Source organism: Ammospiza nelsoni, chromosome 6 (assembly GCF_027579445.1).
Source record: "Ammospiza nelsoni isolate bAmmNel1 chromosome 6, bAmmNel1.pri, whole genome shotgun sequence".
Classification (NCBI taxonomy): domain Eukaryota; kingdom Metazoa; phylum Chordata; class Aves; order Passeriformes; family Passerellidae; genus Ammospiza; species Ammospiza nelsoni.
Window position 1 is genome coordinate 483,197 of NC_080638.1, and position 24,557 is coordinate 507,753.

General features: G+C 45.2%; 2 protein-coding genes across 6 annotated transcripts; both read right to left on the minus strand.

The window, feature by feature from the left end:
- Positions 1–853: 853 nt before the first annotated feature.
- Positions 854–13,943, minus strand: TCP11L1 (t-complex 11 like 1). 4 transcript variants are annotated; one of them, XM_059475433.1, is made up of 10 exons: positions 13,922–13,943; positions 10,001–10,166; positions 7,718–7,850; positions 6,389–6,509; positions 5,500–5,720; positions 4,330–4,466; positions 3,702–3,895; positions 3,230–3,411; positions 2,372–2,544; positions 854–2,163 (listed from the first exon to the last, which is right to left on the minus strand). In XM_059475433.1, exons 2-10 carry the CDS (start codon positions 10,152–10,154, stop codon positions 1,928–1,930), a joined length of 1,551 nt encoding a protein of 516 aa, XP_059331416.1. In that variant the 5' UTR covers positions 10,155–10,166; positions 13,922–13,943; the 3' UTR covers positions 854–1,927. The 4 variants fall into 4 exon arrangements, with proteins under 4 accessions (XP_059331416.1, XP_059331415.1, XP_059331414.1 ...); XM_059475432.1 differs by lacking the exon at positions 13,922–13,943 and adding an exon at positions 13,474–13,519; XM_059475431.1 differs by lacking the exon at positions 13,922–13,943 and adding an exon at positions 12,543–12,756.
- A 1,457-nt stretch (positions 13,944–15,400) lies between these two features.
- Positions 15,401–24,065, minus strand: DEPDC7 (DEP domain containing 7). 2 transcript variants are annotated; one of them, XM_059474659.1, is made up of 9 exons: positions 23,982–24,065; positions 21,387–21,774; positions 19,728–19,858; positions 18,597–18,786; positions 17,600–17,814; positions 16,348–16,490; positions 16,046–16,171; positions 15,869–15,947; positions 15,401–15,708 (listed from the first exon to the last, which is right to left on the minus strand). In XM_059474659.1, the coding sequence occupies exons 1-9, from the start codon at positions 24,052–24,054 to the stop codon at positions 15,491–15,493; spliced, it is 1,563 nt and encodes a 520-aa protein (XP_059330642.1). In that variant the 5' UTR covers positions 24,055–24,065; the 3' UTR covers positions 15,401–15,490. The 2 variants fall into 2 exon arrangements, with proteins under 2 accessions (XP_059330642.1, XP_059330643.1); XM_059474660.1 differs by lacking the exon at positions 23,982–24,065 and adding an exon at positions 23,445–23,497.
- Positions 24,066–24,557: the final 492 nt, after the last annotated feature.

Sequence of the window (24,557 nt, forward strand, 5' to 3'; positions counted from 1 at the left end):
CTGGTTATCTGTCCTGGTGCCATCACCTCCAGCAGTGAGGGCTCTGGAGCTCACTGAGCTCAGGCTGAGGGGGTTGGTGCAGCTGCAGAGCTATAGGCTGTGATGGGAGCAGAGCCTGCTCTAACAGCAAAGCCCAGCAAGCTGAGGCAGCAGCCTTGAAGGCCTCTGTAGAATCCTTTGCTGATCCAAACAGTGAAATAGATCCTACTCAGAACCCTTTTTTTTTCTGGCTAACCAACCTCATTTTTGAGTTCTCAAAGGAGGATTCAAAGACGGACATTCATTTGGCCAAGAGAAAAATCCCTTGTCTGAGCTGATGAACTCTCACAGGGTTTTTCCCTTGGGGAAGGGGCTTTGTAATGCATGAGAAAAGATTTGGTTTAGAGTTGCATAGGCTAATAAAGAAAAAAAGGTCTTATTTCTCCCATCCCCCTCCAAACACAAAGTTGGTGCAGCTTTATCCACACTGACATTCAAAGGAAACTGGAAAGGGAAGCATCAACAGTTGATCATAATCAAGTGCTTCTGCAAGTTCTGTTTGGCTGATTCCTAAATTAACCTGCCTGCTGGCAATACAAGGGCCCTTCATTCATTTATTTCACCTACCTTGTTGTTTTTTTTAAAGACAGCACGTTCTGGTTTGGACAACCTCATACTTGGGCCACTTACTGTGAGTAACTACAAACTTTGCTCTCACAAAACCATCAAATATTGATTACTGAAATACACAGTTGTGCTCAACCAGAGGAAAATTTCACTTACCTCACAGCTGAGCCTGAGATTGCAATGTAAGATCACTGGGCTCTTCTCCTCTCTACAACATGTAGCTTATTAAATTCGAGACCTACAAATATTCTAAGTTTCAAGAACACATCTAGAAAGTGAAAAAATCTACTAAAATATTCCCTATATATTCAAACTAACATCAAACCATTCACCTCTCACAGTACATTAAAATCACTGATACTGCCCACAGTGCCCTGCACATAACATTTTTGAAGACATGATTGAATATGCAACCATCCCCTGCTGTAGTTTTTTAAAAAGCCCAAAATTTTCAACCTAAAGTTTCACACACTTTAAATCCACCTTCTGCAAATGAGAATTTACTTTAAAATTAGTATTTCACCTAAAAAGGAGTAAATTACTAGCAAAAGAAAAGAAGGTAAGAAATGCCACTTTTATCAAAATGTTTTAGCTCTGCCCTTTCTGAAATCTTTACAAGATATAAATACAGCTGCAATCTATAAGATTGCCACCTCTGGGAGTACTGTACATAGCAGAGGACAGTTACCCAATAACCAGAAAATTTGCTACAAAAATATATTATGTTTTGTAACGTCTGCAGGTAAACAGCAAAAAAATGCTATTAAAAATGCAGTAAAATACAGAAAAAAACTAGTAAGCCTACCATACTCACCATAATGTTACAGTAAAGTGCTGTTTGGCTTGGTGTTTTGTCTGCTAAAGTTCATCTTTAGGATTTTAACTTAATTAATTCTTTAAAGTAAGATTTTTTTTAAAAAAAACCAAATCACCCCTTCTGGGAAGAACCATTGCTAATCAGCTCTGGATAAATTAAAGTAAGTTCACTGTAAATTAAGAGTTAAATGCCCTGAAACGAGCCACTTAAATACAAAGTTTGGTTGTTAAACTTGCCCTACCTATCACCAGCTCAAAAATCTAAAAATTGCAGCCAGAAAACTCCTATGATATCCCCTTCCCCAGGTTGCATAATTATATTAGAAATGCATCTCTCATCTTTTAGCTCAGAACCCTTTTGGCATCTCCTCTGTTTCCCTCACCAGTCAGCACTCGTGGGTTAAAGGAACCAGTATTTACACGGAAAGCTCTTTTCCTAGACAAATATTGGTACAAGTTTTATTTAATAGCTGACAATACTGTAGTGGTAGCACACAGACTGGTTTTATGATTCTTCTGACTTCCCTACAATCTGGGATTCTTCCTTAGTCAGTATTTTGCCAAGGACTGCATCATAGTAAGGGCTGAAGACCATTCTGTTGTAGTTGACAAGACGGATGTACTTGGCAGCAATCTCCTCCAGCTCCCTCTGAATGGGGCCTAATCCTCCAGGAATGGCAGGCAATGATTTCTGGTGACTGGATGCAAGGTAATTCTCCAGAAACTTTTGAATACGAGAATCTGGAAAAAAAAGGGGTTGGTTTGTTTGCAGAAGAGATGGTGAATTAGAAACAGCATCACCTCATGTGAAATGCAACAAGCCTGAAGGTGGCCAGCAACTGGAGAGACAACACGGAAACAACGTGGAAACAGCAGGGAGAGAGGAGCCCTGCACGTCCCCCAGCCCCAGCTCCACAGACAGGCAGAGCAGAGCACTCTCCAGACCCACCTATGAGCTTGGAGATGGAGTTATCTGGGCTGCCCACTGCCTGGATCTGCCCCTTCAGCACAGCCTCCCTCTCAGCTGAGAACGGGGTAAAGCCATGCTGGGAAAGGCAGCTGTTCACCTCAGCACACACCTTCTCACCCACGGTGGCCAGGGATTCCTTCAGGTTAAAGGAGCTAAAAAACATGAGGTACAGCACAACTGTATTAGTTACTCACTGCTTTCCCACTTTTTAAAAATAAATCATTCAATTAGAGTTGCCTTACTTAGCAAATGTAGCGGGAAAAGCACAATGCAGATCAAGGCAATTATAAAGATTAATCCAATTATATACACATGAAAAATAAAGCTGAGATCTAAAGCAAGGAAGTAGGAAATCATTCAAGACTTAAAACCTGAACAATCCACACACATAAGAGCTGACTTTCTGCCTGAGCACAGCTCTGACTAGAGCAAAACCTGGAGGTGTAATCACTGACTCTGCAGGCAGCTCACTGTGCCTCTTCCAAGTGGGAAACAAACATTGCTCTCCTATAAAAAAGCTTCCATGGAATGAACTTCACTAGCTCCATATTTTTATCTCCCAGGTTTTTGGGGAGCCTGGCCCAAACTCTGAGCAGGAGCAGCTGCTGGCACTCTCCTGTGCCAGCCTGGCACCATGAAAAACACAAAGTTTGTACAAACCATGAAAGAGCAGATTAAGGAAAGACGGCTCTGTGTAAGTTAGCTGAAGAAAAGCTGGACTCATAAAAAGATTGCATTTCCTGCAGTCCCCAGCCAGAAAGTGCCTTAAGCAGATCATTTCCCAGGGTGCCAGGAGAGCTCCTGCAGCTGCCCTGAGAGCAGGAGTGCTGTACTCACGGGAGATGCATCCCTGTCAGCAGCACCTTGACGACGGTTTTGATCCTCTCTGCAAAGCCAGGCACGTCGATGAGAGCTGGGCCTGCTGCACTGAAGGTGACCAGCAGCACTGTCCCCACCAGCAGCAGCTGCTCCAGCTCCAGCTGCATCTCCAGGAAGCGTGTCTGGTCCATCAGCAGCGTCTGCAGGGAGCCAGCAGAGCAGGGAGTCAGCCTGCAGGGCTGGGAAGGGTCAGCAGAGGGCCAGGGAACAGCAGGCCAGCATCAGGAGCACAGTGAGAGCACTGGCTCCTCTCCCCCAGCTAAGCAGCTCTCAGCACTGAGACAAGTTAGAGCTGCCCCATCTCCCAGTCACACATCAATGGTTTAGCACTGTACGTGTTGCCAGGCTACAAATCCCAACAGCTTCTGCTGTGTGCTGGGAATAGAGGAGTGGAAGAAGCACAGAACCAATTTTTCTGTTAAATACCTACTTCTGGAAAAGGCCTGTTCACGTGATCCCACTTCAGAAGCTTCAGATAGGCCTGATTTTGTACAGCAGTGAAGCACAAGGCAGAAGCTCCACCAGTGGCACCATCATTACAGTGGGGAGGCAACGTTTCATGTCCCAGCTTTGCAAGATCATCTGCTGCTTCTTGCAACCACTTTGTGACAAGGTCTAAAGAATCTGGAAGAGCAGGGAAAAAAACTCTTGTTGAGAAAATTCATTTTCACAATCAGGTTCTTCCAGCAATAACTTCCAAACAATCCCATTAGTTACTATGACTAATGCCCATGATTTCAGGTATGACATGCATTTCATTTATTGCATCAAGCAGAACATCTAAAACAAAACCACACAGCTACAGGAAATCAGAGGTGAGATGATGCTGGGTAATCATGCCCTACACTGTACTGAAATTAAACTGAATGTAGCAAGGGCACAACTATTGCTCTGGCAGACTTTTTCCAACCAGTTTTGGGGCACAAGCCCCAAAATGTCATTTACCATATGAATTCTAGAACTTATAAAAATATCTGAGTTCTTTTCATGATCTACAAGCAAAGACACGCAGTTTACTGGGAGGTCAGGGGGGAAGAAAGAAAGGAACAAAGTCATACTTGGCTGTTTCTCAAGAAACTCCTGAAACTTCTTTCTTTCATATTCAGCAGACTGCTGCATTAATTTTGGCCTAATACTACTGACAGCGAAGTTTGCCATATCCATTTTCATTAGGTCTAATACAGAGAAAATTGCTCTAAACAAACAAACAGAAAAAGTTATTCAAGGCTGCAGATGCTTCAGAGGTGCTGTTTACAAGATTTATTACAGGTTGTCTAAAGAATGAGCAAAAACATGCATGGGAAACAGTAACAGCTTAACAACTTCAGAGCATGAGACAGAGAAAGCTGGAGCAAGCATGTACATGCATGCATGTGCCTCTTCCAAGTGGGAAACAAATCTTGCTCTCCTGTAAAAAAGCTTCCATGGAATGAAGTTCACTAGCTCCACAGATTTTATCTCCCAGGATGTGCAGTATTGTATATGAAAAGATATCTGGGTTTCCTTGCATGCCATGGCTCTTGGCAGCCTGGAAAGCCAACCTCAGTGGGAAGTGAATAATCAGACCCAAGGGGCAAAAAAGAAAAAACAAACAAACACCAAAGAAAAACACCTTCATTTCAAAGCAACCTAATTCCTGCTGGCAATATTTCTGCCAAGTCAATCTTGAACTCCTGGAAGCTTTTCAAATTAGAAAACAGCAAGGTTAATGAAGCCTCTCCCAACTACTGAGACCTTGAGCTGCTCCATGAGAACGTGGTGGCAAAGCAGAAGCCTGGATGCTCCAGAGGTGGAACACACACTGCCTTTGGAACTGACAGGGAATTCCACAGGGACTGGGGTAAAGAGAGCTCCAACTGGGAGGGAAGGACAAATTGGCTGGAAACCAGTAATGCTTTTCCCCTAAGCCCCTGTGTGCTTTTTTCACCTTCTGCTGCTGACATTCAATTCTGATACAAACTGATTATTCATCTGCTACCTTACAGCTTATTTGCATTTGACATTTAAGCAAATGTCCTTCAGTGCCATGCAGGAGCCAGACAAATCCTCCAAGTCACCAGATCAGAGATGGCCCTTGTTAATGACTCCTGGAGCATCTCTCCCCTTCACACCCACAGCTATCTCTTTTTTCCTATTACTCTGCTCTTTCTAGGAGTTTCAAGTTGCCCCCTCCACTTCTAAAATTATTTAAGGGGCTCTGAACATGACTAATAAATACATTTCAGTACCTGAAAAGAGGAACTATTTCATTAATATCTTTCAGTTTCTTAATGTCTTCATCTCGAGCTGGAGCACAAAGAGTCCCCATCATGCCAATAACAAATTTGACCAACTTAGAAATGTCAAGGGCCCCATTCTCTGCCTCCTGTTTTATCAAATCCAGGTCAAGAACTTCTGTAATCTGGCTTCTCAGTCTAGTGTGACCAGGCAACAAGAATGACAGAAGACTCTGAAATGGCAAGTTAACAGTGCATTAGTTCTACATCAAAGACTACAAGGATCCAAACAGTTACTGAACCACCTCTCACAGAATTACAGAATCATAAAATGGTTTGGGTCAGGAGAGACCGTAAAGACCACCTAGTTCCAAAAGCCTGCCAGGGGCAGGGTCACTCCCCACCAAACCAGTTTGCTTAATGCCCCATCCAACCTGGGGGCATTCTCATCTAAACAACAAATAATTGATTTTTTTATTTTTACACCAACCACTCACCAAGTCCAAGTGTTTCACCTGACACTGTGTGATGCTGAAGTTACTGAGTGGCAAACCCTCTGTGGCACAGAATAAACTTCAGACTGTTGTGCTTGGTTTTATCAGCCCAGGGTTGGAGCATCTCACTGATTCCATGACTAATACCAGTGCCATAACATGAAGGAAGCTTGCAATTATGGAACTGGTATTGTTTACCTGTTAATCACCTTACATGGTTTTACATTTGGTTTTATATTCAAATTTCTCCTCTAGGATTATACAGCTGGTATATGTTCACAGTGATACAGTAATGAAAAAGAACACGAGGATTTTTTATGAAAAGCCAAACTCCAGCCACTTTTGCTCATTCATGTCAGTGCAGCTACTCAAATTCAATCGTTTCCCTTCATATCACATCATCTTACCTCTTTAATTTCTCCCAATAACTTAATTGCATGATCATATGTTGGGGGATCTTCCTTCAGCTGAGCTTCCAGACAATCCCAGAAAGCTTTATGCACAATATCTCTGACTTTCTTCTCTAAGCTGTGAAAAAACATGTTCAAAAGAATGATATTGGTCTCTTCACCACCTTACAAAGATAACCTGCAGCTCCTGAAGCCCAGCATGTAATAAAATCAATATAATGTAGTAGTAATGATGTGATGATTAACAGAGATCCATCATTTAAAGTTACTCAGAAAAGCAGGAAAAACTGGACACAGGATTTGGAATGGTTTATGTCTTAATACAAGGTTAAACACCAGCAAAGGTGGCTACAAAGTAAAACCTTTCAAAGTGTTTATCACATGCTACATCTAGAAAACTGGACCAAAACAAAAAGAGCAAAAATTACATTTTGTCTTCAAAAGACCAGTATTCATGTTCCTTTTAAAGGCCCCACTAAGTAAAATCAATTCCACTACACAAAATTCAGTAGTAAACCTAACAGAAATTAAGTGACTTCCCTGACACAAAATCTTGGGTTTCACTACATAAGTATTGCACCTACTCTGAGATAAGGGCCCAGATCAGTCTGTATACAAAAAATAAATGAATTCCACTGCTTCAGTACCAATTCTTAATTCAAAATAGCGACAGTTCCTGTTCACACCAGGTGTAACTTCAACACTGGCCCCAGTGGAGAGCAAGTTCCCCCCATGAAATATGCACCCCCTGTCCCAAATCAAGGCAGGAGGCTGTCAGCCACACCTCACTGTGTGTGAGAGAGGGTAAAACAGAAGATGAAGCTTCCTCTGCTCTCCCTCTCCCCTCTCAGCAGGGCACACAATTACTGCAGACTCACACACACAAGGAAAGGCTTCCAACTTGAAAGGAGCAACGTAATAAAACACAGGAATCTCTGTCTAAAATATGCCTGAAGAAACAGACAGGAAAAGCTAAAATAACCAGTTTCCTCTTACTCCCACAGGCAATGAGAGCTCAAAAATTGCTAAAAGCACCACCTACATCTGCAGCCAGCCTGGGGTTCTGGGGAGGCTGCAGCCTCTGGGTGCTGGGACAAGGGGAAACAACAGAAACCACAGCACTCTGGGGTTTGCACCAAGCATCTCCAATTAATCCAGGAGGTTCTCCTTTCACACACACACATCTGGGGAAGCAGAACTGCACACTTACCACCTTCTTATATTCTTTCCTACTTCCTCCACCAACCAGAGCCTTTACCTGAACCCCCAGAGCTGCTCTGCAGTTTCTACAAACACAATTTTATTAGTATTTGGTACCAACCTTACCTGTGTTCTGGCAGTTCAGCTGGCTTTATCTGGAAGTCTCCATTCACCACAATTTCATGTGCCAGTGCCATGTTGGTGACTCCCTTGGCTGTCTCCATGAGCTCTTCTATGGACACAGGCCGAGAGGGACTGGCTGCAACATCAATGACACTGTCAGACAGCTCTCAGCAAAAGCTGCAGAAAGAGTCTTTTGGGCCCTTTCCACCTGACTGACAGCACACAGGGTCAAATGACAGCATCAGCTGAAGATTTTCCTCCTTTCCTTCCCTTCCTTTCCCATCTGGTGGATGGCACAAGTTTGGAGTATTTCAAAAACCCAAGGAGTGGATCCCAGTTGATATTCTGGGCTCAATATGTCAATTGCTTCTATCAAGCTCTTTTAAAAACCACCTCCAAACAAAACCCCCCACACAAACCAATACTTCTTTAGGATGGCTTTAATAGCACCTTGGAATCTTTCTCCATGTTGCAGCAAGAAATAATTACAAACAGCACCATTTTCACCATACTAATTCCACAAGCATTGTGCAGATATTGCCATTTCAGTTTTACATTTTTCAAGGAAGTGATTTCATCATTAAAGCAGTCAACAAACAATCACCATCACTGTTAAGCAGCAGCACACCAGTAGCTAATTATTCTCACTACTTCCAATGCAAATGGCAAATGGCACTCCTCCAAACTCTTTTTTTTTTTTTTCCCCCAGAGGCCATTACTCAAACAACAGAGATCAGCAGCAGTGGCAGCACCAATGCTGAAGAGCTGTTACCCTGGCAGGCATTTGGGAGTGAGCAGGATGGGCCAGCAGCCTCAGACTGGGTGACAGGGCTGGTGCCCTGGTGGATCCATTCCATTCTGTACTTCATTCACTTCAGCTACAGGCATGGGAGCAACACATTAATCCCAAAAGTGAAAGAAACCAAGCAGGCATCTCCATTTCTCCCTGAGAAATGTTTCAGGCAAACTATGACCATCTCATTTGATAATCCATGTTGATTTGACTTAAGTGATTCCACAGAAAATCTTCCAAAAGGAAGTGTCCATCACTTGTCTGCCATGCAGAGCTTTTCTGAGTTCATACAGCTGGGTTCCAATGTGCTTGTTTTTCATCCATATCTTGCTCTTTTCATGCAGCCCTCCTAAATCCTTATTTCCTTCTGCTTGGAGCTGAACCTTGCACAGTGACTCTGGGAACACAGCAAGGATTGATAGTCTGAGAAGAACCAGCAGACAGCAAAGTTCACAGTGCTCTTGTCCAAGCACCAAATGACTTCACTCCAGCCCTGGGGGCTCTGAGAGCAAAGGCTCTTTCATTGGCCAAAGATTGCTCCTAAATCACATCACTTCATTCTCATACCTGCTCCCTTGCAGGAGGGAAGGGCTTGAGATCAAACCACCTCTTTGTGGTACAGGGCAGTGCTAGACTGTGCCATGCCTTTTCCTTCCACGTGTTCAGGGCCTCTCTCCACACAAACACCCCATTCCCCACCAGGCAACCAGCAAGGCATGGGAACAGAAACTCCCTCAGAACATCTCCTCTGACTAACACCACGCTGAACACAACCAAAAAATAAAAAGAATGCAACAAACAAAATGTTACTCCCTACAGAAATACAGAAGCCTGAGCACTTCTGCTTCTTTGAATTGAATCCCTGGAGCCAGAAAACTTCCCCTTGGTTTTATCTACAGATCTGCCAGAAATATTGGCTCCCATATTGCATCCAAGACCTTCACGTTAAAAGCAGAATGGCAAAGAAAATATGCCTTAGGAAAAACATGCAGTCCTGCTTATATGGAAGTAGCACTAGGATTAAATATACAACTTTCCATCTATCCTGTGAGGGGGCTGACAGGACATCCCTTTGTTGATAACAGCCTTTTCTGCCCTGCACTGGGAACAGGGGCTGCAGCAATGCAGAAGGTTCAGCTGATAAGGCAAACAGCAGAGTAGGTTTAGCTGGAACACACTGGGGTGGTGTTCATCCATTCCAAGAGCACAAACTCACCTGGATATTTAGGATATATCACCAGGATATTTAGGACACATGTGGCTCAGAGCAATGTGGTCATTGTGTACAATTAAGAAAATGTACACACTGTGTGTACAATTAGGGAGATGAAAAGAAAACAGGGAGAAAAGTGTTACAGTTTCAAGGCATGACATCAAGAGTCCCACTGTATTTAATTGCAAGCACAGAATGCTATCAAACACTAGGATTGCCCCCACCAACAATTAGGGAATTTAGGGTTTTTTGGTGTATTTCATAAAGCAGTTTTGCTTACACTTGGGTGTATCATCTCTGTGGGACCCTGGAGCACTCTGTCGTATCCTTTTTCGGTCAGACTGATCCGAGTTGTCCAAGCTCTCCTCCTCATCCTCCTCCAAAGCATTCAGCTTCTCTTCACTTGAATTTAGCTTGTCAGGATTCTGAGACATTTTCAGTTGGCTCTTTACAAAAAGAAAACGTAGGAAAGAGGGAATGAATAAGCATTTTCTGACATGGCTGAGAGGGTAAACATTACCAAGAGTCCTCTTGATTAAGAAAAAAAATTAAGAGCGAAAGAATTCTTATGAGAAGTTATATGATGTCATCCCCATAATGGCAGGGGACCTGGACTCAGTGACTCACTTCCCATCTCCCACAAAATGGGATGTTTTCATTTTTATTTAATCTGCAGTCCTAGTCAGTTCTCAAAAATCTCAAACTGTTCCCTTGCCATAATGATAGACAAGAGAAAAATATAGTTTTCTTTCCTAGCACTGCTTTTGAGAGAACAACAAAAACCACCTTCAGAACAACGCCACAAACATGTTTTACAAAAGATGATGAGGCAACATTTCCTTATCACACAGCAATAAATCTTCCTGAACATAACATATCCCTGAACTATGGTCTGTCCCAACTGCTCACACCTTAAAAACTTCCCTCTGAGCCATCCAAAAGCATTAAGAAGCAGCAAAAGAACTAGAAAGAAATTATTATAAAATTCTATTCCCATATTTTCATTACATTCAAGAGTCCTGATTTATGCATAAAATATCACAGTTGTTTAGGTTTTTTAATTAAGACAGTAAAGAATAGCTTTTGTAATTAAAATCTTGGTTTATGAGACATTACATATTAAAGGATATTTATATCACATTGCAGACACCTGCAGGGTACCCAAAGTTACACTGAAAAAATGACCATATAAAACCAAGTCTCACTTGGTTCCTTATCTTCACTTATTTCATTCTCAGATTTCCCTATCAAGAATGTCATTTCTACATCCACCATTGAAAGCTATCACACAGGAAGCTGCTGCTCAGGCTTTAATTTCACAGAAATCTCTCAGAGAGCATATGATGTCTCTAAATTAAATAACTTAGATGTTCTGTGAAGTGGGAGTCCGGAAGAGCCTGCTTTCAAAATAAAAGAAAGCTCCTGGAAAAATAACAACTTCCTTTTTCTGCTAGTACATCACCATCTCCACTTTCACATTTTGAAATAAACCAAGTTCCTAGCAAGAGAAAGTCTCCAGAGGCACCTCACAGCCACTGAGAGAAAACACAGCATCAAAATCTACCCTGGAGAGGATGCAGCAGGAAGCAAGCAACAGTGCAGAAATATAAAATGCAGCACTGAGATTTATTTTCATACAACAGCTGTAATAACCAACCCTGCTCCACCAGGGCTTAGATTGATTGCACAATGTGATTCCAGGACAGCTGGAAAGCTCAGGGCACGTAAGGAACAGCTTTGCTCTACAGCAATGACTCAGGATCATCATCTTGCTCGGTGCCTGAGAGACAACAGCATGCAACACATTGCCCACAGCACTGTGTCATTGCTATTTTAGAAGAGAAAACAGCATGAGGAGCTTGGGACGAGTAACACAGGAGAGTTATTGGCACACGGGCATCAGCACAGGTACTGTCAGACTCACTCCAGCTCCAGATGGAGGATGAGGAGCTCTGGTAATAAAAGGGCTGCTCACAGAAAAGAGCATAGCAACCACTGCAATATAAAATATAAAATGTAAAATATAAAATATAAAATATAAAATATAAAATATAAAATATAAAATATAAAATATAAAATATAAAATATAAAATATAAAATAGCACTGGTTAAAGAGAGAGAGGGAGAGAGACCTGTTGTTGAATTTGGTTAGGATAAAAGCATTATCATAAAGGTTTCCACACTCATTCCAGACTGGATGGTCGTTCTTCCCATCCATTCTCTTCCACAAAGCATCCCCTGAAGTCAAATCTGAACCACAAAGATGACTCAACCAAGCCCCACTACAGTCTTTAATGCACACAACAACCCCTATTGCCTTGCAATCTCTCACTGCGCTTTATCCTCACTACCCTGAGAAAAGCAGAGAAAAACAATAAATCTCACAGAGGGGAAACTGAGGTTTGAGTTCAGCTGCTTGAGGACTCACAGAAGATAAATGACAGGGACAAGATCATCAGTGTGATGATTCCTGGCCCCAGCTTTGCCCAGCAGGCCACCATTCCTACCATGCAGACTACACCCTAAAGTGTTACCTTCCAGAAAACGGCAGCTCAAGAGCCACGGTTTCCAACCCAGCCCAAATTTCATTTAATTACCATTTGTTTTTAAAAAAATCCTATTTCAGCTATGGAGGACAGCTATTAGAACTCCTGGGCCATTCTCCCAAATGACTGCTCAGCAGATGATGTAAACAGGCACACTTGTTGGTTTAGTTGTTTAGTTTGCAATAGTCTGCTCTTTTCTGATGGATTACTGCTATTATTGCCAGAACACATCTAGAACATATCCTCTTTCCACGGGGTAAATAAGCTTGACAATACCTCTTCCAGAAGCACGACTGTCATCCCTCCTTTCACAGAAACAATTCCAACTCTTAACAGAGCAAACTCTACTTCTTGCCACTTCCCTCGCGTTTATTTGTAATGAGAACAGAAACGCGAGGAGAAAAACCCAACAAATTAAAATCTAAACGAAACATTTTCCACAGCTTCATTTCATTAGAGCTCCTCAAACCATGTGATGGGCACCTGCACGAAACAACCTGCCTTAAAGCACACACAGGGTGGGCACTAAATAAAATGAACTTCACTGTGCTGCCCTGGAGCACACACAGGGTGAGCACTAAATAAAATAAACTTCAATGTGCTGCCCTGGAGCACACACACAGGTTGGAGCAGCAGCTCCCGGCTCCCAGCGCTGTCCCCAGCGTCTGAGGCAGCGCTGAGCCCGGCCCAGCACTCCCGGCTCTTTCCCCAGGCGCTGAACTCTTCCCTTCCTCTGTTCCCCTGCCACACCACAGCTGATTTCCCTCATAACCCGCTAGCAGGCAAGCCTCAGCCTGTCCGCCGTCCCACTTGAAGGAAAGCTGTGGAATGCCGCTGTTTCCTCCGCCGCCGGTTCCGTGCGAGGCCCAGCCCGTCCATCCCTACCGGCAGCTCACACGGCACCGGCCCCATCCCCACCGGCCCTGCAGCAGCGCCGCTGCTCCAGCCACGCTTTCCCTTCGCAAGGCCCGGGAGCCCCGGGCTTCATCAATGGGCGAAGGGGGAGAACGAGCCCGGGGGGCCGTGGGTTGGCAGGCCGAACGGGGAAGAGGCGGCGCTGGGGCCGAGCCCGCCCGGGGCCCCGGCGCTGCGCTGCCCGGCCGGACCCGGAGCCTCCGCGCCGCCCGCTCGGCGCTGCCGGGCCCGGGCCCCGCCGCCGCCCCCCTCAGCCCTGGGCCGCCCTCCGCCCCGGGCCGCCCCGCCTTACCGCCCTCGGAGCAGCCGCCGCGGCCGCCGGCTCGGACGGGCCCGGCCCCTCCTGCGGCCGCGGAGCGGGGCTGGGCCGGCGCCGCAGCCCCAGCGCTGGGCGGGCCGCGGCGGCTGCGGGGCGGAGCGAGGGCCCCGCGGCGGAGCGGCTGAGGGGCCGCTGCCCGGTGCCGGGGCTGCCGTGTGGGGAGCGGGGCCCGAGCCCAGCAGAGCCCCGCGCTGCCCGACAGCGATGGCTGGGTGGACAGATCGGGTTCTGCCCCACCACACTGCGCTGGTTCAGATCAAACCCCCAACAGCCCGCGAACGCGGTCCTGGACTGTCCTTGCTGTCCTTACACAGGTCACGGGAGTGACCGCCAGTTCCTCCACAGAGGAGTCTGAGGCACTCAGATTCCCTAAATCAGCCCGAAAAGAGCAAGGGGCGTGCTGACCCTGCCCTGTGCCCACCTCTGAGTGCCCCGGGGCTGCTTTTCCGTAGCCCGAGCCAGCCTGGCACCGGGGCCAGCCCAGTGAACCGGGACTGCAGCAGGCGGTGCCCACCGGCAGCAGCTCATTTTCCAGATAGGAATCTCATCCTCCTGACCGAGATGTTACAGCAGGCAGCAGGTGGAAAGGGGAAAATACTTCTGCCGAAGAGCAAACCAATCCAACGCCACCACTAAGTTAGGATTTCCACTCCAGCATTTTAAAGACAATTTTTCTGAGGAAGTGCATTCATAATAAAACCCTTTCAGTTAAAACTAAGAACTAAAACGATAAAGGCTTGTGCTTCCCTGCTAGGTTTCAGGAACAGATTATTTTTAGAAGTCCTTTGTAATTAACCAGAAGAAGCTTTTGACATTTTTGCCTTCCATCCCCCATCAGGACACAGTAAAACATTGTCCTGTTGCACACCAAGTCCTTCAGCTCCATTTCAGAGAAACCCTCTGGCCCCTGGCAGCAGACACCAGTAATCACTGAAGCATTAGTTAGTGAGACATGAGAGTCTGACACAAGATGATGCTTTTTAAGAACAGCTCATCACATATGCCTGTAACAGTTATTACTACTTTGTTATCATAATTAAATTAGTTTTTGCTCCTAAATAAAAGAACAGAGCTCAACACTTTAAACTGAACAAAACTTGGTTGGTATTTTTTTTCCCAACAGCAGCTGTAATGAAGTTTTGGTGATATCATTCCAAAGTTAACTGCACAAGAGTCAAAATTAGATAACTGATCATGTTAGATATATATATATATATATATATGCATGTGATTGCAGTTGCCCAAGTTGCAAATCTTGGTATTTCCACTGCACACCAGCCATGAAGAAAAAAATGCCACAGGCCCTTCCTTTGCTCCAGCACTTTTCTAATTACAGCTGGTGCCATCAGTAAGAGTTACAGACAGAGCAAAACCCTGCAGGGATGAAGATAACCAGCCACTGACAGCACAGCCTGTGGCAACCAAAGCCAGGCTGACTTAAAAATCCAGGCTGCATTCACCACCCCAGGAGAGCCAGTTCCTCACCGTGGTGCCATTTGAGCTTAAAACAGCACAGTAATTCAGCACACACATGAGTTAGTTGGCTGGCAAGCCTGAAGAAAAGCTGTGCAGTATCAAGCAGAACATGTTTTTTAGCTCTCTTTTCAGCACACAGCAAGTCAAAGATCAATGTTATGTAATACATAATCTAAGGCAAATTAGGGAAAAAAAAACCCATAAAACTCAGTGCTGGGGCAAAAGGTGGCAGAGATTTCATTCATGGTGTCTTCCATCTCAGTGATTTTGATACTTGAATAGAGTATATTGAATACTTGGCTTTTGGGGAGAAAAAGGAATTATTTTGGTCCTATAGCAATTACCAATGAGAAAAGCTAAACTATAAATAAAGGTCAAACTCAGTTACTGTTGGCATTGGTAATAATTGCATAAATTCCATCAATTTCCACAAAATAACTTTATTAGGCAGATACATGAATATAAAAGATTTACAAATATATTAGTGTTTTCACTGCTGGGGTATACAAAGTAATCAATATTTACACACATTAGTAACTCTGTCTCCAAAATACTGCATAAAAATACTTGGATTACTACTATGAAACTGATCTAGCAGCCTCTTTCTCTCTTTGTCAGAGAGCTTTGAATCTTCATCAATAGCTTTCAATAGAGAGAACAGCTCATCTTTTGTGGTCTTCTCTGTGTTGGAGCGATACTCTCTCTCATCCAGCTTTTGGCAAAAGGTATAACCTGAAAGGAAAGGTGAGATATTCAGAGGATTATCACCACACTCCACCCACTCTCGAGATTCCAGGGACCCACCCTCCTTTAGATCACATCAGCCATTGTTACAAACTTTTTTTGCATTTGGGGGCATGACAAGATGACAAAGCTCAGTGGGAAGGGTTACCTGGTATCTTGCTGGGATCCTGGCCTTTCTGCAGGGCCAGCAGTTTATCGCTGACCATTTTGTGCAGTGCCCCTGGGACCTGGAACAGAAAAAGAGGACAAGGCAACAGCAGCTTTTCCATCAAAGTTCTCCATCGAGTTTCAGACAAACAAAACCTGGCCATTTTCCAGCTCCTACCTTCAACACATCTCTCTGGTTGTCCACAAGGAACAAGATCAGGAGGTCAGTTTTCCCTCTGGACAAGTTTTTATTGTTGATAATAGCTTTAGAGAATGTTCTTTTCACGACCATCCTGTTGTCACTCTACAGAACAAAGGGAAATAATGACCAGAAGAGGAGAGTTAGTGTCCACCTTTGTTCTTCTGAGACATGGCTTTTCCTGTAGTCACAAATTTAAACTACAAAGGTGGTTTCTGACCAGTACCTGGGCAATCTGGATTTCAGAAAGAGCAAAACAACCGTCAAGAATGCAGATTTACCTCCTTCTGTAGCTTGAGCTCAGAACTATGTGCTGCAACAGCCATGAAGTACAGCAGTCTCCTGAACTCCTCCCTGACTTGGCTGTCTAGGAGCTTCAAATAGAGCTGAACAGCTTCTAAAGACTGCTCCATCTTCCCATTCACTGGGGAGAGAGAAAGGGATCCATTGCCATATTCATTTAAATAAACGTTACCATGAAACACGTGAATTAGCCACTAAAGAGATGCCCTTCTCTCTAAACAGAACCTGCCTAACACAGCAATCCATTCTCCCAAAAACCTCTCCCAGGCTGAGGAGAGCTGCTTGCAGAGCCTCTGACAACACCCCACACACAGACCTTCAGCCTGGCATTAAAGCTCCCTTGTAATTAAGTTCAATTACAGTTCAGCCATCTTAAAGGGGGTGAGAAATACTGAAAAAGGAAAATGGTTCTATTAAAAACAAAACAAAACAAAAGAATGACCTCTGCTTGTGGTAATAAAGACCTCAGAAAACCTGAGGAATATGTCCTAGATACATGGGCTAGTTTGATGAGTTAATTGCAAATTACTTTGTAGAACTTTGCTAAGTTTTAATTTGCCTTACTATGCAGAATAGTCATTTTAGAGTTGTGAATTGTTTAAATGAAGTAGGCTGTGCTAATATCCTTTATCATGTAGAGAAGAAGAATGGGATATAAAGGCTAAGTATTCCAGTTAACATGAAAAAAGGAGAATAATCAAGGCAGAGAACTTATGAAAAATAAGATGATCTGGGATAAAATGTTGAGAACTAAAACATCATAAGCTTTCTAAAATGGTGTCCAAACAAAATTTAAAAACAAGTAAAGAAGAAAAATTAAAAGTTGCCAATGGGATACAAAGTATGTACACCTTTCAGTTTAGCTCTTACAGCCTAAATATTTACTATTAGGCTATATTTGTATTTCATTTCCCTTGGATATCTGACTTCCATGGATATCAGCTAGTACCAAATAGTAACACTCTGGTTTTCACAGCCATTCTACATACACCTGAACAATGATTACAGAGCTGCATGCAGTAAGAACCAAAATGTCAAAGAACAGTCTTTATGACTAGAAATTAAAAAAAAAAAACCCAACCATATATAAAATCCTCAAACAAACAAACCCAAAACAAAACAAAAAGCCACTTGTAGAAGTCAGCTTTTATTCTCAGCTCCTGAGGTAAACACTCAGTTTCTTAGTACATATCTCACATAAGCATTGGAACACAGCTCTATCTTACTTACCTAACAGTTCTGCAATTCCTAAATGAATTTCAGATGCATGGCTTAAGAGTGGCTCCTTTTTTTGGCTGTAGTATCTCCCAATGTTTTCAAACAGCAGCAGCTTCCAGGAATCTGCTTTGTCTGGCTGATCAGGCAGGTTCCTGCTAATATCCACCACCATATGATCAGGAAGATATTCCAAGCAATCAATTGCTGCAGAGAGCCACTCGTCTGTCCTGGAAGACGGAGAGGTTTGGGGTTGTACCTTTACTTGAGGGTGCCCTTCAGAGCTGGCTGCAATGCTTTCCACAGAGAGCAGGCAGACTGGTTCCTTCATCACACTGAAAACTGAGCGTGCGGGCACTAAAACCCATTGGAGATTCACACACAAGACACTTCACCTGACACACTGGGGCAGATCACAGCCATAAGCCTCTTTGTTATGTATTTAATCAAGATGAAAAATTAGTAACCCACAAGTAAACAGGCCCAAGCAGTAAAACCCAAAGTCAATCATGTCCTCTACTGTTTGATAAGGACACAATTATCGCTGGATAAACAGAAACATAAACCTTGATCTGATTCAGACTGGTACAAGTTTTTCTGAGAATGTTTTTTCACCTCTATGCACAGTTTCAAGCTCAACATTCTTAGCTCTTTGAATACAGTAGGAGAAACTAAACTAGTTCCTCACAAGCAATGTCTCCAGGAAAAACTTTCATGATGATTACAAACCCTCTATCCTTCCCTCAACGCAACAAAGATTTTCCCCTCTGAACACCATCAGCTACTGTCATTGCATTCAAAACCCATCCCAGTGCTCAGCAGACATGCTCACCAAGCAACTGATATTTACCAGTTATTCCAGTCAAGTCCAACAGGGAAAAAAAGCTCACATCCTTTCTGCAGCACTGAGACTGCTACATTTGCTACATCCCCCCGAAGCCCAACTGTGCTTTACACTCTCCTGAAAGCAGAAAGTTCTTCAGAGCTGCAGAGGAGAGCAAGGATTGCTTACTGAGAGTCACTGAAAGCCTTGAGGATCTCTCTGTCCAGGTAGTTGCTGGTGATGACATAGCCAGGTGCCTTCCTGGGCTCTGGCAGCTGAGCTCTGATCTCCTGGTGCTCCAGCAGAGACTCCAGCAGAGGGAGGTCCACCAGCTGCAGCAGGCGAGCAATTGTTTGTTCTTGCCACACTTCATTAATAACTGGGGAAGGTGCATACACAAAGCACAGAGAGACTCAGCAATGTGCAAAAACTGATCCCAAGGAAGATAACTCCCTCCCTCCCATCGGGCCTAACCTAACAGATTGATTTTACCAAAGCGGAGACTTGCAGTAGCAAAGCATGTGGCTCTTATCAGCTTGAAGTGCCTTTTATCACCACAAAAAGGCAAGAATTACCCATTTGTTTAGTTAGCTACAAGTGTGGGAGAACTGCTTTTCGAATAAATCTGAAGTGCCTTACACTCTTTGTGCTCTAATTTGCAAACAATCTTTGTTCTAGATAAGGGATGAAAAATAAAGCACAACAGTGACACTCTCCTTATCACAGCTTCCTTGAATATTTCCCTATGATGAAACCACAGTTTCTAGGATGCATTAGCACTTTTAACCAAAGGAAAAAACACATCAGATCATAGTTTGGTCTGAAAGACAAGCAGTGAATTGTCAAGAAGAGTTTCACACAACACTGAAGGAGTGCTGGACATGCAGATACACAATTCACTTCCAGCTAACAGTAGACTATTTGCCCTGACTAAAACCAGCACAACCAGCACAGGTCACTGAGTATTAGGAATATTTCTAACTCGAATCAAGCTCATAATACTCAATACCAGCACAAGTAGTGCAGGTAACCGAGTATTACGAATATTTCTAACTCAAATCAAGCTCCACACATTGGGTATTCTTCTCCACAAAAGTCAACGCTGATTTATTTCAATCAAGAGATAATGCCTCCTGTCTGATGAAATAAAAAGGCAAAAGGCAAGCCTGCAACAAATATAATTTGCCTTTTCATGACATGGTGGTTAAACCAAAATACTGTGAGTGTCAGTTTGCCTCCCTCTCCAACCTGAGGGGCACAAGTCCTGCAGAGGGATTTTCCTTCTCCCACAGGCAATGACTGGGACATTATCTGGCTTACCTCGCCGGGACAAGCTGTCTGAGATGTTTACTTGAGGGCTGCTTGCAGGATTTAGACTCAGGTTTTCCCAAAGATCCTCCAAGCTTTCTGGTTTGAATGGGGTATTGTAGAGCAACGTGCTGTTCTCGTATCTGAGATTAAAACCAGTTTATATATGTATATGTATAACCAAATACATGGATAACCAAATATATCATGCAACATACAGATATGGGTAACTGTCCCAAGATCAAAAATTTTCTCCTGTATAGATGTTTACATAATCCCCCTCATCTCCCCTGCCTGACATTTCCTCTGTCCAAGTCACCCAAGAGAATCTATCATACCTGCAAAAATTATTTGCATGTAACAGAGCCACTCCAGCCACAAAATTACTGTTTCTCCAAGCAGAGCTGTATGATTTCAATTGCCAGCTCTTTGTTTTAGGGCACTGCAATATCTTTTTGATGTCCACTACCTTTGACATGGATATGCATGTATTGACAGAGCTGCTCCTTTGACTAAATGAAGAAATGTAACCCGATGGATCTGTGCCCTGCCCAGAAGAAAAACACCTTCATTCTACACTAATAAAACAGGAATAATCCAGTTTAACGACTGTTTGTTAAATATATTCTAAGTCTCACTTTAACAGCTCTTGTGATGGAAGTATTTTTAAATACCACATATAATTAAAGTGATTTTAATTTCTCATTAATTCTCTTTTTAAATAAAGACTTGGGACAGTATGCTTCAGGAAAGAACAAGAGCCAGTGGGAGAAAGGGGAGAAGCAGGACAAAGGAAATATTTTTAATCTGTGTTCCTCTGCTTTTTTCATCAGGGTTGATGCACTCAAGTTCACATTTGCTACTCACATGAATACGTCAGTCAAATAAGGAATTTGGGGTCAATACCATTTACAATCTCCAAAAGCGCACATTGCTAAAACTGCTGCATTAAATACATCCACGGAGTTTCTTGTAAGAATATGTCAGAATAGGTGAAGAGACGAACACTTCACAAAAACTGTTGAAGGGAAGTTATGTGGCAAAGTGGCATCTACACATTGTGCTTTGTGTGGGGTTAGTTAGCACCAGGGATTTCTTTGCCCACTCCTAAAGGGACAGGGAAACAAAAAACCCTCACCATTGCACTTGCCTCTGGTTCTAGGATGGAGCGCAATAGCAGAACAGCCTGCTACCCTGCCTGGGAACAAGTCATACATGCATAAAGAAACAGCTAAAAAAAAAAGAGTAAAGTTGGAAGTGTAGCAAAGCGAAGATGGTGAAAGGAGAAAACGTTTTCTTAGAAGGTGCATGGATTACTGGTTTATGCCAGAGCTAGATGTGCAGTGACTAGATTGCCCTGTTGCATTAGCCTGCTTGATGCATTCCAGCTGGTTATATTGATTTAGATCAGTATGTAAATGCACTTAATTTCTACCCTCTCACCTCCCTCCCCCAAGGCGAGGTGATAACAGACAGAGAAAACAAGCAGCCATGTAGGCTGTGTGGTTTACTCTCTTCAAATTGCTCTTTCCTGTCTTCCACCCACATCTTCACAAACATCTATGCAGTGTCTATTTTTACCCCTTAAACGAACAAATTCGCTTTTCTCTCCCCCAGAACACATAATATTTTCCTCTTGTAAATAATTTCTCTTCACCTCCCCGTACTAACCTCTGCGGGGTACACTGCTGGTAATCCTTCTCAAGCTCCGGCTGCCTGGGGGCGTTTGTGAATCGGTAGAGGCTGCAGCTGCTGTCCTCAAACACGGAGCGTTTGTCTTTGCCAAAGACCCTGGTGGAGACGGCCTCGAACACTTTGCAGTCCATCAGCGCCTGGCACACCCGCACCACCTTAGCCCGGGAGATATCCACGTCCCCAAAATACTTGTTCTGCAGGAGGTGGGCAAAGACAACATCCACTGCATCCGAGCCGATGAAGCAGTCGTGGTAACTCTTGAGGTTCTGGCGGCGCTTCTTCACTTCCACTTGAGTCTGGAGGGCGCTGATGATGCTGCTCCAGACGAAGGTGGCTCCGAACGGCTTCTGCGCCAGGCTGAAGCCTGAGAACACACACAAAGCCCGAATTCATGCTGCAGCCTCAGAGAACAGCCCCCTCTCTGGCTTCCAGCTTTCCTCAACCTCGTAAGGGTTTAAAAATCTGTCAGACTTCCACTTTGGCTCGGGTTGCTCAGGCATTAACACTGTGTTACTTCCTCAGCAAGTCTGCCTGCTCTGCGCCCCTGTCCCTCTCTCTCTTTGGCGCTTCCCCTCGCTACACCAGCCTAAAGCTTTGCGACCAGGAGTTCCTGTTTTGTCGGCCTCTCACTTTGTCCTTTTGTGTCCCTTGGTCACCTAATGGTCACCCCTGCAGAGCCACTGCTAAGTCCCACAACCACAAACCAGCTGCGTGCACTCCTAACACCCCGGCTCCTCCACAACACAGCTGGGCAGGGAACAGGGATGAAGAGACACCTCAGAACCCTGCTTGCTCCAGGATTGTGCACACAACACACAAGCTACCTAACACAGTGCTCAGCACACCACTAACAAGTGCATGGATCCTCTGGAGATGGCACCGACTCCACACCGATGCCACCAGAGAGCCCTTTGCCAGCACGGCTCCCTCTGTCACCCAGCCCGTCTGCCCTCCCTTCCCCAGTGAAACCACTGAACTATTACTCATTTACCAGTCTGATTAGAACAAAATGCCAGCAGCCAACAGTTTGACCGGAGGCTGCACTCAGCCTCCACAAGGACTCAAAAACACACGAAAGTTTGTTTTTGAGCAGGTGGCACCCAACTGGGGAGAGCTGCGGCCACCAGGGAGGCTAGAATTAGAACGTGTTTTTCACTAAGTCAGATGAATAATTTACTAAGAGTGAAAGCAGAGGAAGAAGAGGGAAATCAAAAGCTGAAGGACAAAATATGGAAGGAGGAGTTGGCAGCAATCCTACAGAAAGCCAGCTGGGATTGTGACAGACCTCAAACCAAATGAATTAACAGTGCAAGGCAGTGTTTGAAAAAAACAACAACATGCAACCCCTTCTGGAACATATTACCACGAGCGTTTTCCACAGGGATGCAGGAGGAGGTTGTTTCTGCTCTGTTTAGTCTGAAGTGGCTTTAGCTAGAGAGGTGTATTCCAGTTTGAGGCACCAAATCACCAATCAGTTTTCAGCTGATCCCCAGCTGCAGGAAAGCCCAAACTGGCAAATAAGCAAGGGGAAAAGGAAAGGTATAGGGGCAGTGAAGACTGGGAAGAGGGAGAGAAAGCAAGGAACACACCACCATCTGAACACAGCAACTCTTCAGAAAGACAGCATCTTTTGTTTCTGAAAAGATTCAAGCCAGAAAAAAAAAAAAAAAAAGGAAAAAAAAAAAAAAGAAAAAAAAAAAAAAAGAGAGAAAAGTAAAGCAAAGCAGCTAACACACAGCATTGAACCAGCCAAGGGAGAAATCTCCCAGAACCTTCAGTTTCCAAAGCTTTAAAAGTACAAGACAGACAAGGTACAGAACTGCTGACACTTCAACCCGATGACACCTTCAGGAAGGCAGAACAAACACAGCGAACACGGAATTCGCTTCCTGCCCTACATTCCAACAGCCAGCTATGCTCTTTGGGAGGGAAGAACCCCAAACCCGACACCACCAAACACACAACCGCGCTGGTTTCCAGCGCTAGAATAAACACAAGCACCTGCAATGCTCTAACTACCGCTCACAGCCTTACCAGCGCTTCGGATCTTTTCTGAGGGAAGCGGTATGAAGTGTACCATTAGGACAACAACTTTCCACAAAGTTAAGGTGGGGAAAGAAAAAGGGCAAAGGCAGGGAAAGAAAAAGGGCAAAGGCAGGGAAAGAAAAAGGGCAAAACCGCTTTCCAGCGAGCGCGCCCGGTCACCGCTTAGGCTGCGCCACCGAGGCACCTGCTCCTAAACCGAGCTGGGGCCGCGGAGCTGCCCGAGCCTCCCCGGCAGCGACTCCGGCGGCAGCTCCGCGGGCAGGGCAGGGACGGGCAGGGCAGGGACGGGACGGGCAGGGCAGGGTCCCGCGGGTCCCGGCGCTGCCGCCCGGCCCGGAGCGGGCACAGCCGGGACGGGATCCCCGCGGAAGCGGCTCCCGGAGCGCGGCCAAGTTTTGAACCTCCCGGAGCCGGGAAAGGCGCCGAGCGCAGCAGCCGCCGCCGGCGGGAGCCGCATCCCACTCCACGCCGCTCCCGCTCCCGTTCCCTGCCCCGCTCCCCGGTATCCCCGGTGCTGGGCCGTACCCGGGGGCCTGGCGGCGGGGCTGCAGGCCGCGCTGAGGCTCAGAGCCGCCGCCTTCTCCCGCACCGTGGCCATGGCGAGCGCCGGCCGCTCCGCGCATCGGCCGCTCCAAGGCGGCTCTCGCGGCCCGCGGGGGCGGAGCTGCCGCGCCCCCGCCCCGGGGCGGCGCCCGGCACGGCGCGGGAAGGGCAGAGACCGGCCCGGCACCGCCCGAGCGGCCGCGGCGTGGGCGGAAGGGACCCGTGGGGACCGTCGGGTGTAATCCCCCGGCGAGGCATTTCACGTGTCTCTCTTACATCTCAAGCACGTCAGAAGGCTCTCTCTTCTGTACCAAACTTTATTCTTTAGATTTCAAATGTCTTCCCACAACAGGAACGCGCTCGGGGGGCTCTGGAGTGTCTGTGCCGGTGCGCTGCCGCCTTCGGTGCAAGAAGCTCCTCCTCGTGCAGTGAGCGCAGCCCTGGCACCCCAGTTTTGACGGGGCAGGCAGCAGATACTGGCTGGTCGGACAGGATTTGAGAAATGCCATCTTTTGCTATTTCTTAAAATAATATGATTGTAAAATGCTTTCCTAAAGC

Excerpts from the sequence above, each read along its gene's own strand:
- TCP11L1 (XM_059475431.1), bottom strand. The coding sequence starts at position 12,566 with ATGACAGTCGTGCTTCTGGAAGAG. Across the intron at positions 3,896-4,329 it reads GTTTCTTGAGAAACAGCCAA|ATTCTTTAGACCTTGTCACA; the intron begins GTATGACTTTGT and ends CTGCTCTTCCAG. Across the intron at positions 2,164-2,371 it reads CTCCATCTCCAAGCTCATAG|ATTCTCGTATTCAAAAGTTT; the intron begins GTGGGTCTGGAG and ends TTTTTTTTCCAG.
- DEPDC7 (XM_059474659.1), bottom strand. The coding sequence starts at position 24,054 with ATGGCCACGGTGCGGGAGAAGGCGGCGGCTCTGAGCCTCAGCGCGGCC. Across the intron at positions 19,859-21,386 it reads CAGCAGTGTACCCCGCAGAG|ATACGAGAACAGCACGTTGC; the intron begins GTTAGTACGGGG and ends TTTTAATCTCAG. Across the intron at positions 16,172-16,347 it reads AGCTCAAGCTACAGAAGGAG|AGTGACAACAGGATGGTCGT; the intron begins GTAAATCTGCAT and ends TTTGTTCTGTAG.